Source organism: Schistosoma haematobium, chromosome 1 (genome assembly GCF_000699445.3).
Source record: "Schistosoma haematobium chromosome 1, whole genome shotgun sequence".
NCBI classification, from domain to species: domain Eukaryota; kingdom Metazoa; phylum Platyhelminthes; class Trematoda; order Strigeidida; family Schistosomatidae; genus Schistosoma; species Schistosoma haematobium.
The window spans coordinates 76,483,247-76,497,305 of record NC_067196.1 but is presented as its reverse complement, the minus strand read 5'-3'; the positions used below and the strand labels follow the sequence as shown (position 1 = coordinate 76,497,305).

The 14,059-nt window shown below is 31.1% G+C and overlaps 1 protein-coding gene across 1 annotated transcript in view; it reads left to right on the top strand.

Moving 5' to 3' along the window:
- CASD1_1 (N-acetylneuraminate 9-O-acetyltransferase) overlaps positions 1-14,059 on the top strand; it is a 46,494-nt gene that overhangs the window by 20,523 nt on the left and 11,912 nt on the right. Inside the window, exons 12-17 of the mRNA XM_051209720.1 lie at positions 1,639-1,688; positions 3,188-3,419; positions 4,974-5,082; positions 8,835-8,924; positions 9,879-10,004; positions 12,322-12,393. Coding sequence (XP_051075179.1) covers positions 1,639-1,688; positions 3,188-3,419; positions 4,974-5,082; positions 8,835-8,924; positions 9,879-10,004; positions 12,322-12,393 — 679 coding nt within the window. The remainder of the gene's footprint in view (positions 1-1,638; positions 1,689-3,187; positions 3,420-4,973; positions 5,083-8,834; positions 8,925-9,878; positions 10,005-12,321; positions 12,394-14,059) is intronic.

Here is a 14,059-nt window from a genome sequence, read left to right as displayed (position 1 = left end):
TTTGATAAGCAGTATAAGATGAACATAAATACATTAAGAAAGTAACGTAGCTGCAATGTCATATACGCTTCGGAATGATAGATGTCCAAAAGGATTTCAACAGTTATGAATTAGTATTTCCTCGGTAGAAAGGTTGGAACTTCATGTCATGATCCTTTGATCATAAATTGTTGATTAGGTATCTGCTGCTTGACTTGCTGGCTTTCAATAATCAATGATTACTCCTTAAAAAGATTGTTATCATTTTATGATCCCGTTTATATGACCAATCTGAGTTCATTATTTTTATTATTATTCTAAACTTGATGTTTTAATTCACAGACTTACTTAACGTACATTTTGTAAAAGTATAGCATAGGGATAAGCTCTAGCAATTCTTAAAATAACTAACTTACAAATATTAGCCCATTATTAACCGATCAGTAAGCATTTATTGTAAATCAACAGTTTATAAGAAAAATAAAGATTTTGAGATGGTGGAGAAAATTTGTAGCTCAGATGGATGATTTTGGTGGAGTTTTGTTCTTTGAACCATCCAGCTCAGAGAACAAAACTCCACCAATAAAGATTTTGCATTTGTTAGTGAATCCATTGAGGTCTGCTACAGATTTATCTGTCTGTAAATCAAATGACTCATAAATTCATCTAGATGGCTGTAAAACATCTACCTTCTTAAACTCTTACATAGATTCAAGGAACTTCTGATTAATATTCCAGTTGTTATAAGTTGAAGTTCAGTGTTAGGTTTAGGACTGATTTACTTGTTATGTACAATCTACATAGAAAGAATGGAGCATTTAATACGTTTAATATTATCATTTTTACTATATAGTGGCAAAAAAATAATTTCCTGGTGTAATTCTAGATGTTCTACGGGCTAAATAATCATACTCCTAGTGTGTTTTTTTACATGATATAAAATATGTCTTTCTTTCTCGCAAAAACTCGTCTACTCGATTCTAACTGTCTTGCCCCTATACTATACTTCTACCCACCTCTCTTATTTACCTGTTCTAAAACAAAATATTCTATTAAGAGACTTGATCGTCTTCGATGAAAATTAATTGTTTTTACTATATTGCTTATTGAAATTCATTTATCAAAATTAATCAAATTTAATTTGAACATACCAATTTTTTATGTGAAAATTGATTTGTCTGTGAATTGGCCCATAGAATGTCCCTTTTCTATCATGGAAAAAGTATATAAATGAATGAAGAAATATTTTCATCAAAGTGTTCTTAAACTTAACTTTACAATATAATCTTTTTCCGCTAAGAATTTAAGACAAAATTACACTGGATTATTCGACAGTTTGTTGCAGTATCCATATAATTTTCGTAGTTACTATTATAGAGAGATTGTGGAGGTTTTTGAGATCATAGTTTTATATCATGAATTGACTTTAGTTGGATAATTATCAAAAACTAAGCGTTGCTAACTAATTTATTCGAACAAATCTGTACTAATTCTCAATACCGTTACGCAGTTCGGTAGTGAGTGACGTTAATAATTTGCTTACCGATCCTTAAGTATATACTTTAAGTTAACTAATAAGTCATTAGATATTTTAATATTGCTTGGCATTAATATGATATAATTATTTACCGTATATTTCTTTATTTATGTTTTCTCCAGTGTGTTAAGTACTTTACTTTGTTTTCTGCACAATCAATTTATTTCTCGTGGTGAGTCCTGACCAAATTGTTCGTTTTCATTTTGTTATTAACGTTATAACAGTAGAGTTTTGTGCGGTTCACGTTTTGTTTTTTTGTTTTTCGGTAACCCTCTATATGCTTGTTTCAAAACCATTTGCTTTTAAAAACCAACAAACTAATTTAACTTGCTTCAAGATGAGGCCGTGTAGGAGATCATGACTACTGGACTTCAGCTATGTTTGAAGTGAAAAGATAGTCATCACTAGTAGCATTGAATAATCATCGCAAACCGATTGAAATTTAAAAAAAACCTAGCCTAGTAGCTATCTAAAGATTAAATCCTCTCCCTGAAATTTGAATCTTTAGGTTTCGATTACTGTTAAGGTGCTTCATACTAGGACCAATCAGCTATCTTGTACTTCTTGACTTTCAACGACATACGAAAGATATCCTAAACATAATACAACTGACAGGCTTGAAATCTATTAGTTATGACACAAAATCGACTTAACAATTATGTCCAATTTTCTGTCTTCTATTGAAACAAATCACACGAAAATCCGGCAAGAATGTCTTGAATGCACCTTTTAATGGCACACCTTTTCTGATTGTTATTATCCTTTGCTTATCGATCTGTTATTTGCAAACAAAATGTGTTCTTATTGTGGGTGTTTGGCTTTAATAAAAACGATTTTACGTTATCTTTTTTCAGGAAGTTTTCGTCGGTTTTTTTGTCAGAAACTAAATAGATATTACCCAAGGAATTTTACACCCATGTGTTGTCTTCTGTCTCCATTCGAAATTTATATATATTTAGTACAAATTTTGATCAATTAATTGTCAGATATAAGGTAGTGATCGACTGACGGCAGTTCCAGAAAGTTTAGTCTTGAATTTTATCGTTAAAAGGGGGTATAGTTTTGGTGCAGAAAATTGTTTCCAATTGTTTTGACCACGGAATTAGGAATGACTATAGAATTCTCCACTATCGTTTCTACATCTCTCTTCTCAAATGTGACTTATAGGTTTTAATAAATCAGTATTTTTTCCTCTCCTCAAACCGTCATGTGCTTTGTTTATTCTCATTTTATTAATTTTTATTTTCGACTTTAACTTTCTCGCTTTGTCCGATGTTCTGCATGGAAATATATCTACTATATAGCTGCCTGTAGAAGTGTATATATTTGGGCTTTATTACACTCAATTCCTTATAGTGAGCACGAGTTAAATCACCATTTAAACTTGTAAGTGATTTGTTAAGTTTTAAACGTTTAGCTCACTGTACAGTAACAGTTCTGTATTACTATTGACCACTTCTTTTACTGCGTTATAACAGCTCTTGAAAGTCACTTGTTCTAACTGATCTAGCTAATATGCACACTCTTATTATCTTCATGATTAGAATCAGCTGATTTACCGTGTTAATTTAATTTCTTCGGCATTATCTGAAGAAAAGTTTGTGGAAATGTACTTTCTTGTTCTTCGTGTGTTATGTATGAATATATGTACATGTTATTTTTCCTCCCCAGGTAAGCCATGTACACAAGTGATAAATTTTCGTAGAATATTTTTATTTTTTCGTAAAACGGCTGAAGCGCAACCATATGTCCCAGTGGAAAGTGAACCTGATGGTGATAATGGTGATAATGAGAATAATAATAATACTGATACAACCAGTTCATTATTTGTGGAATTTTATGAACTAACTAGTGCTCTGTCCAAATTTGGTGCTATTATGATGTATTTCTTTATATGTGACAGGTCAGTCTACGAAATATGTACCGTAACATTTCCTAAACACATTATTTTATCTCAACTAGCTTATACGGTCAGCACATATTTTGTAACCAGTTATTATCAGTAATTTCTTTCGATAACTTTAAGTAAATGTTTCGTTAAGGACAGTACTCCGTAGTCCTGTATAAAGTTTATTCGTTTGTTCACGATGTGTTGGTTTTTATCACCGTACTGAAAAATGAATAACAACTTAAGCGAAAATCCAGTGCAAATAATATAGAATCACAGATATCATTTATGAGGATTTTACTCATTTTAAATCTTTTTTTCATTTTAAAATCAAAAAACTCGTTAGTTCAACACTTACCTTAATGAGACGTTCTGTTTTAGCATATTTCATGGCAGCTGGATTACAATATAAAAATTGAAGGTTGTCGACTTCATTTACTTTGTAAGATACAAAGTGCAACCGTTATCTCTGTTTCCCCAAAACTAGTGGCTTAGTTTTGAGAATTTCCATTTCGAAACCTTTTGTTTGTCTTTCACACTCAGCTTTGTAGGGATTTGGTCAATTTACTGATAATATTCGCCAATAAATAGGATTATCTAGAAAACGAAAAAACGTTGAACTGTCGTATTATTTGGTTTTGAAACCCATTGAACAATTCTCACCACCTTTTTTATGACCATTCTAATTCAAAAAGGAGCTGCTTTTTTTCATCCGTTGTCAATTTGATGTTAATCTTTTATACAAAAAGTATACATTTTTTTACTTTATGTGGTTTGTAGTAAACATTATTATGAATTCAACTTCTTTAAAGTGACCTAATCGGATCAATAAATTATTCAGTCCACTAACGATGGGTTTGCACTACGCTTAGTGGTTAAGGCGTTGAACTTCCGATCCCCAAAACCTAGGTTCGAGCCCCACTGTACCTACTTCGTTTTGGGTAACCGTGTTGTATCACGCTTAGAATGTAGCCCATACATTGGCGAATCAGTTAATTAGAAATTAATACGTCAACAACACTAATGGCCTTCGATTAATCAATGTGCCTATTAAGTGTGCTGATGGTTATTGCCTCGCATTAATTCACTCTGCTCACAACCTGGTCAATCAAAACACGAGAATTGAAGTCCGATTTAGTTTCCGTATTTTAACTTAAAAGTAATATACGTCTTTTACGAGACTACAACATACCGTAAGTGATAAATCACAGTCTTTGCATAATTAGGTCTTCTGTGGCACTAACCTGCGTAGAGAGTGCAAAATTGATTATTCGTAATTTATGGGCTATAAAAGATATATTAACAGCTATTGCATCAAATGCTATTACCATAAACCAAATATTAAATAAATACACCATACAGAGCGAGTATAATCCTCAAAGTTTCGCCTTTTGCACTTATTCACCCGTATCCTCAAATTACCTTTAATTATTTGTATCTACGCAAATTTGTAGTAATAACTTTTTATTTTTAAACATTTCATCAACTTAATTAAATTATTCTTTTCTGCCTATTATTATCATTATTACTGACTAGTAATATCCTGATATCTATTTTGAAACATTGTAGAACAATACTATTCATGAAGGCCAATAAACGTTATACAAATTTGAGCTTTTTTCTGCCGATTATCTATTGCTTCGTGTTAGGTTTATTCTTTAGTGGACCAACTAAACGAGTAAGTATTTCTTCACTATCCATATATAATAATAAATAACTTTTAAACTGGGGTATAAGCCGGTGTTCTGATTGGCGATCTTGTCACGTGTTAGTTGACGGACTATAGGACATTACACGGATAACTGGGTTTTTAACTAAGCCTTTCATTTTCATACAGAGATATTCACTGTGGGATTGAACTAATTATTGAACGAAAACTGATTACTTAAATATGTTCATGTAGGCAATTACCTAAACAACAGTTCTACTCTTTTGCCTGTTGTTCAAACCTTTGTTAAACAAAGAATTCAGTTACCTACTTGACTAAATTGATCAAGTAACCTTGGCTAAGTCCGATAAAGCAAAAACAGCTGAACTGGTAAATACAAATGTAATTCTCAAAACCAGATGACATATTTTTTCATGCGACCACTGTTGAACCATTGGAAATGATCAACAAATAATGACTGGGTCATCACAGTATGTTGACCCGACCACCACGTTTAAGTAGCAGGCACTACTGTCGCAACCAAAATATCCCCACTAATGTTGATTATGCCAACTTCATTAATATTAAAAGGATATTCAATTCTTTGGATGCACTCCTGCCATGTATAAACATGATAGAAGAAATTCCTACCTCTTATATATGAGATATTTCGAAGTTGAACTATTTCATTGATTGTATTCTTTTAACTCAGTCTATTAAAATCCAATTACATTTTTAATTAAAAACTAAAATAGCAATTTCAAATCTCCCTTACAAATTCTCCATCTTTTTTATTGCTTTAAGCAGGTAACTAGTCATTCATTCAGTTTACTGTTAAGATGATCAGAAAGTTAGTCTGATATTTAAAGCTTTGAAATAATTCACCACATAATTATTTCTCGTTACTTTTCGTTTAATACTTAACTAACTGTTTACGAAATCCATTACTTACATCTAATATTGTCTTAAATATACTTCCAGTGGTGGCTATTTCATCATCTAACTTTGTCACATATTTATTTTCAAAGATAACATCTTTGTGTAAGATTATAAAGATATGTTACCTTGAAACCATCGGCGATTCACAGTATTAGGATAATATATTTCTATTTAGTAGGTTTGCTGATAAAATTCAGTCTTTTGAATTCTTTAGGCTACAATGGAAAAGCCTTTTTGATTGATTTTCATCCTCTCCTTCCCCATAATAAACCGTCATTTCAACTCAGGTCTGCTTCCATAAGTAGTTTCATTGTGGGTATTGAAGTAGTCGAGTAAGCCTAAGATTTCACTTGTCCTATGATCATATCAGTCCTAGTAGATGACTGGTGGAATTTTGGTATTAATCTAAGATGCTCACTCACCCTTTGTCATCGTGGACTGTCTGTCTGTCAAAGAATGAGCATAATGTACTACAGTTTACTCTTTATTACCTTATAACCATGGTCTTTGAGGGTAGAGGGTATGAGAATGCTTTTGGTATTTCACCATAGATGCCTTCGGTGTTATGAACAACAAAACTTTCATTTGCCACCTATATTGACAGACTACTGTTAAGCGTAGATGGAGGTCGGGAGAATTCTATGTCCACAATATATATGTCAGTCCATGAAGTCACTAGCTGAACCGTGACAAAAGGAGGAGACTTCTTGACTAGGGTTAGAGAAATTATTATAATCAGTGATTAGAACCCGTCTTTATACTTGACTTTGAAATACACTTCTTGAGTAAGAGCTCTCATAACTATCTGGCTCACCTAACAGAAACAGATCAAGAACGGTTTCAACCAGTGACCTATTAGTTGATAGCTGATCACTTTGATTAATAATGTGAAGTTGGTAACGCTATACTTTTCATCTTCTAACCTTTTTATTTGTTTTTTCGAACAACATTTTTTTTATAATAAATACATTTTTGGCATATCCCAATGAGTAAAAAATTTCTGACATTTCGTGTCATAATGTAAGCCATTTCTTCAGAGTAACTAAATAACCGAACATTTTTTATGTTCAGTCTAAACTAACAATCATAATAATAATACTTTTTTAGTATTATTTTGACTTATTTATACTTCTTTGTGTTAATTTACACGCTTATTATACTTGACCAATGTACATTTATACCAAGTCCTACATTATCCATCATTGATTTACCCTTTTATATTTTTAACATCGAATTCTTATGCTCCATCGTCATGTCATTCTAACCCATATAATCTCAATAATTATATCGATTAGTGTGCTTTGTTTTATATTAAAACTATCATTGTACCAACTATCATTCGCGGTACTCATTAGTTACTGGATCAAATAGTTTTCATCATTATTAAGTTTAATACTTCCAAACACGTAAAATGTTCAAATGAATTCAATTAAGCGCTGTTTATAAAATTTCATGTCAAAGATAGTATATGCTTGCTCAGTTCAGTCCCAGTTCAATTTAACAATGTATGATAAAGCATCATTGTTTATCTGTTATGGATAAGGTTTTAAATTAATAATACAACAAAGTTTTCGACTAATAAATTCGATGAGCAGAATTCTAATCGATAGATCAATCCAATGATATAATATGGCCGAGTAGTGGCTACTCATGTGGTTGCATAATTTACTCAAGCTCTTGGATGCTTAGAAATCCAAAAAAATCACTAGCCAGATGAATAGACTTTTTTGTAACAATATCAAATGCTTATATACAGAATAAACATGATAAAATGTCTTTGGCGATTCAAGGAAATTAGCTTGTAGGTTATTCCAATCAACTAGGATCTGACTGGTAAGATAAATCTGTGGACATCTTATCAATAATGTTTTCATGTGTTTCTTATCAATGTAACAGTAAATATGGTAGATACACTTTGCTAAGTAATTTAATAGTGTGTCTTCGAATTCTCATCCTATGGTCTTACAGTACACTTCTGTAGAATAATACATATGAACTGTTGTAATGGATTATTTGTAGCTTGTTCGCATTGAATCCCATATCATTCTCCGATTTTACATTAGCCCACCCATAATAAGTGTTGAATTAATGCATAATGTGTATTCACATGAAACTCAGAAATAACTTCTATTCAAGCTGGAAATGATAATGAACATGAATAGATTACGGTTATTAACTCATTGATACCCAGAAAACAGTCTGTTAATAAAAAAGTTTTGCACATGAAATATAAGTTAGTAAATATATTATAAATTACCCATCCGATTTCACCAACAGCTTATTATTGAATACAGTACAGAATGAAAAAACGCTAGCGGACAATTGTTAAAAAAAATGCTTATTACACAGATGGACACCAGAATAACGTCTCTTACCTATTTAATGAGACTGTTAATAGTTTTTAAGTTTAACTTTCTAAATGGATATAACCCGAATTATTCATTTAAGAGCCATGTTTTTATACATGAAAGGTTTTTACAACTGGTAAATTGTTTCATCCTAGTACGGGCTTTTTCCCTAGTGTATACCCACGAATCCGTATAATTTTTACTTTATATCTCTCATCAACCACGACGTTATCCAGTAATTCGTATTTTTCGACTGTTGTAAAACTACCTCACACCTAAGTTGACTAACTTTATGCATCAAATCTTTTTATTAGAACTTCAGAAAAGCCATCTTGAAACCAGGTACTACTGGATACACTATTGTTATTTTAGATCAAGTAATATAGTTTTACAGATACATTTTATCGTGATTTGTCATTAATTGTAAAAAGGATCGATTTTAAACGGCTGATCCCCACATGTAACATACATATTATCATTTTGCTTTTTCTACAGTCTCAAGTAAATCATTTGGATATAACACGTGAATGGAAAGGATGGATGCAATTATATCTTCTAATTTATCATTTTACTGATTCTTATAGAGTAAGTTAACTTATATCTTTTTTCTATTGTAGTTTATTTAATCAATAAAGAATTTGTTTTAACTAGTCTATACAATTTTTAGGAGTATGCAAAAGTAGAACAAAATTTTAAAAACTGAAAACATAATTAGATAAATCAAGAATTATTAGACAAATATGCTGTGCTTATAAAATGGTAGATTAGATATACAACTCAGTTTAATTCTTTTAACAGTGTTGTGTGTTCTCTGATCTAAATAGTTCGATTGAAAAACTTTCATTGTCTTTTTAGACAATATAACTTAGACGCTGATGGTAATACCCAGAATGACATTGAACACTCGGCAGTTAAATTATTTAGCTTAAAAAACACAACACTAGTAGATTCAGTTCTTATAAAATATATGTACATCGGTCATAATTATATAACATGAAGTCAGTCAAATCACTTTCTATACATACCATATTTAACTTTTCTAATCAGTGAATTCCGATATCTCGTAATCTCTGTCCTAATCAATACATAATTACTCGATTCATTGTTAAAGCACACAAATCTGTTATTGTTTTCGACTGATCACTGTACAAAAACTAAGAATATATGAATAATATCTAAAATCATGCAATACATCAAAACCGTTCCTTTGTAAAACACAGTCTAAATTTTGACTTTTAAAGTTCCTCAAGTGTTTAAACTATTCAAATAAAAGATCTTTCTAAACTTATCTCATAGATGAAACTATTGAGAATGTATTGAAAAATAAAACTTCATCGTTAACTTTCTTTGTAATCACATGTATCTTATCTTAATCGTAAAAACAGTTATCGTAATCAAAGTTTCCCTTTTAATTAAAATGACTTTTTTCAATATTCTATGCTCCTATTATATTTATTTATTTATTCTTGCTATCATCATAATAACGTTTCATTTTAATTTTTTTCCTTGGCTTTTTTTGTTTTTATTTAAACAAACAAGGTAACTCCGATTTTCATGTCAGCTCGTCTTGTTGTATCGAGTTATCTGTTTCTGTCAGGATATGGACATTTTTGTTATTTTTGGCGTAAACCTGTACCACAAATTAATTGGTTAAAATTATTGAATGTAAGCTTATTTTTCTTTCTTTCCCTATATAATTATCAATTCTGTGTATTTCCGTCACATGTTTACTATTATTAAATTTTCAACGGATTATCTTGAGTGTAGAAATATTATGTAATCCTAAATGAATAGTTTAGAGAGATAATTCTCGGAATTCTATTGATTTCAATCTTTAAAATATAGAATGTGAATTTCGTTATCAGGGTGAATAATCAAAGAGTTTTAGGAGAAGCAGTGATTAGTGTAGTTCAACAGTGTGGGTTGTGAAGCGATCACTCACTAAATTTTAAATAAATTAATCAAATTACACTTAACACTGATTTGTCAATAGCTTAAGGCATAAACATAATTTACAATACCACAAGATTAAATTGCTATAACTAACAAAGATAACTAATTTACCGAGTTAAATACTTAGTCCTTCCAAATAATTTCTTGCTAGCTAGGCTTTTTACGACTTTAGTATTCAGTGTTCAGAGGATATCATCTCCATAGCTCAATATTAATCACTGATCTTACACGACATGTAAGAAAATAGCTTCAGTAATCAATTTATGACATCTGAATATTGTTAATATACTCCCAAACTAAGACAGAGCAGCTTCTTGGCTTTCAATAATTGTTTAATTAGAGTCATCCTATTATGTAAACTATAAAATGCAACACTTCTGTTTAATTTGTAGATATAAGTTTCCTATAGCTGAACTAATAAGGGCACTTGAAGGTGGGTTAGCATTAGATATTTTTTAACTTATACATATGGACATAAACGCTCCGAAACGAGTTACGCCTCCGCATTTGTGCCTGCATACGGTGAAAATATTCCCTATTAATGATATATATATATATAATCTTTACTGAATTGCTTCAATAGGTCTTAGCAAATCAATGACATCCTTCATAGTAATTATGTTTATAGAATAAATTTCCATAACTGAAATATGATACTGTATGATGTGTTGTACATGTTATTTAAATGGATAGGTGTCAGAATATACCTTTAACTAAATCATTTTTTATTTAAAAAGCAAACAACCCTATAGTTTGTATTCATTTTTTTAATGTTCATGGTTAAACTTCACTCTAAATATCCTGTCGTTTTGACCGTACTAATAAAAATAGTTTTCTAACTGCTTACAAGTTGCATGATAAGATAACCTTTGATAAACACTCAAGTGTACATACGATAAACTTATACTTGATTTAGAAATTTCGTTTTACATATGAAAGGTAATTTCTCACAGGTAGATTTCCTAATAGTATTTTGCTTGTTACTCTGATCTTAAATTTTATCAAATGATTCCCCTAGCTATAGGTTCGTAAAAGAATTTTAGACGATTCCTAGAGCTAACCACCAATAAACACTAGGGGTTTTGTTTCAATCGAGTTAGTTAGATATCTCTCCTGTTAAAATGTCAGATGTTCATTTATTATTTATAAGCTAGTATATGCCTTGATCTATAGTTCGCTCAGAATCAAGTTTTTAGATCTTTTGTTTAAATAATTTACTACTCTTTGAGAAATACTTGTTGCCAGATCTACTACATAACTATCTAAGTAGAAATAAGTTTGGGTCAATAATATGAACCTATTGTGAAATGAATGAAAGTCAAGTGTTACAGTTTCACAAATTTTTATTCTTTAGACTTTAAACTAGAAATCTGCATCCCATTTCTATTCCCAATATACGGTATGCTAAGAAATGTTACGCTATTCGAAAAATTGAATAATAAATTTTAATTTATTCGTTTGTGCCCAGTTTATTAATCGCTAAATGACTTCTAAAATAAACTAGAATGGTCTAGTCTTTAGAGGTTCCACTTTGGATATATTGAGGATGCTAAAACCTCATGTCACATTTTATTTGAGAGATTTAAATTTCTCGTTTTCGCGCCAAAAACGCTCACTTTTAACTTTAGTTTGTATTTTCCACTTGGAAGAACCTTAAGTGCCATTGGTTCGTTTCCTGTATTAGTACACGACGACATTTTTGAACTGTACATATACGCATAAGTTGTGTGCTTGTTTGTTCGTGCCTGTGGGCTGCTTGTGGAATATACATTTCCCTCGACTGAATCTAATCCTTTTTAGTCTAGTTAACACGGCTGGGACACAGTGGAATAGTTTAGCTTGTCCTGTTGTTGTGTTGCTGACTTTCGTTCCGTTCGCCGGTTTAAGTGATGTCATGGTAAATATTACTTTATTTAATAATGTTTAATGAATAAATCAAAATTATACTATTGCAGCTACAATTCACGTGGTCTAACGTATTATACCGCCCATATATACTAATTAGACGAACTTTTTTCTTATTTTGTAGTATCGTCGTTGCTCCAGAGAATTCTGCAGTGCATGGAAAGCATTATGGCAAATTTTACATCGATATTTAATTGTATGTATTCTTCTTTTTGTTGGAAAAGTTGATTTTAAGATGCCTTACTATAATTCAAGTTGTAATCTATTTAGTACTACTTTTCAATTCACAGTTTGAGCTAATTTTCCAACCTTGTAGAGATTTGATTGCTCTTCAAACGTATTGCATTTTAATAGGTATATCAAGAGTGTGAGAGGATCATCCGTTTTTAAATTTTGTAAATAACTCTGGCATTTAATTTACCTACAAATAGTCGTACTAAGTATGACACATTTTTGATGAATAGAAGTCTGTTGGTAAAAATTTGTATTTTCCCGTTGTTGATGTTAAAACCTCCAATTGATCAAGTACATCCGTCTGACAAGTCCCAAACAGAACGAAACACGCATTCTGGATTTCATTATTTCAACGTGGGTTCAATAAACCATTAAAGTCTGTTCGAGCACACTTTATGTGAAACAAGTAGCACTTAATTTTTATAAATTATCTGTTCATTTGAAACAAAAATTTAAAAACGTGTGTACTAGTACAGAATTAAATATGATATCTCGGTGATACGTGAATACTTTGGATGATGTAAAATAGTCTTAGCTCAGTATGAAGATGGAGTTTTTATGGTCTCTGATTTGTACGGTTTAGTTTTGAAGGCTTCATTGCTCTACTGAACAACATCGTCAGTATGTACTTCAAAGGGGAGTAAAGTAATGGAACTTCTCAACAATTGACTAACAAGTCGTTCTGATGACGTGAAATTCGATTGATAGTTATCCATAACTATGTGGTCGTTATGTACTTATTTGTTTTGGTTGTTTTCTATCTCTTTTGTTATGCACAATAACTAATCAAGTTCCTTGTCAACAGAACAAGCTGTTATTCAATCGTGAAGAAATCCTAATAACAAAATCCTATTTGAAATACGTGCTGATGGTTTTTTTGCAGAAAAATAGAGACCTTCACAACTAAACCTTACAGGTCGGAGACCACAACACCTCCAGACAATAATCCACATATAAATAGCATCATTCATTATATATTGCACTGTTTGTATAAAATGACAGTGTACTGGAAGAGGGTTAAGTGTCAGCTCACAAGTTATTTTGGATGTATGCATAAGTTAACACCCATGGATACTGATTTTTATGTTAATCTACACGCTTTCAGTGCAACTTCATAAATTACTGAGTCATATTTCACAATAGTATATCTTTAAAAATATCTCACTTTATTAATTAAGTTTAAGCGCTGTCTCTAAACCTTGAATTGTATCATAATTATATTCAATTTAAGGAAAGGATGTTTCACTGTTATTCATCTGTAGGAAAATATTACTTACCAGTTAGATAGTTTTCCACGCAATATTACGGTGAGTTCTATCATCTCCTTGTAATTGTAATCAGCAAAATCACACTTTCCTATACGACACAAACCAGCAGTAAGTGCAATGTTATGATCAGTCTGTAACTTCTGTCTAATCGTACAATAGAGTGTGATACATAATTCAGGCTTATAACCAATTTTTCAGTTTGATTTCTCCATCGAAGACCTAACTGATCTTAACATGGATAATTGGCCAATATTTCCTACTTTACTGAAACCAACTAATTGGATGATTTTACTCTTCTTCTTGTATCATCTGTTTTGTCTTACTAATCATCCCTATCAATCATATTTTATATTTATGTTA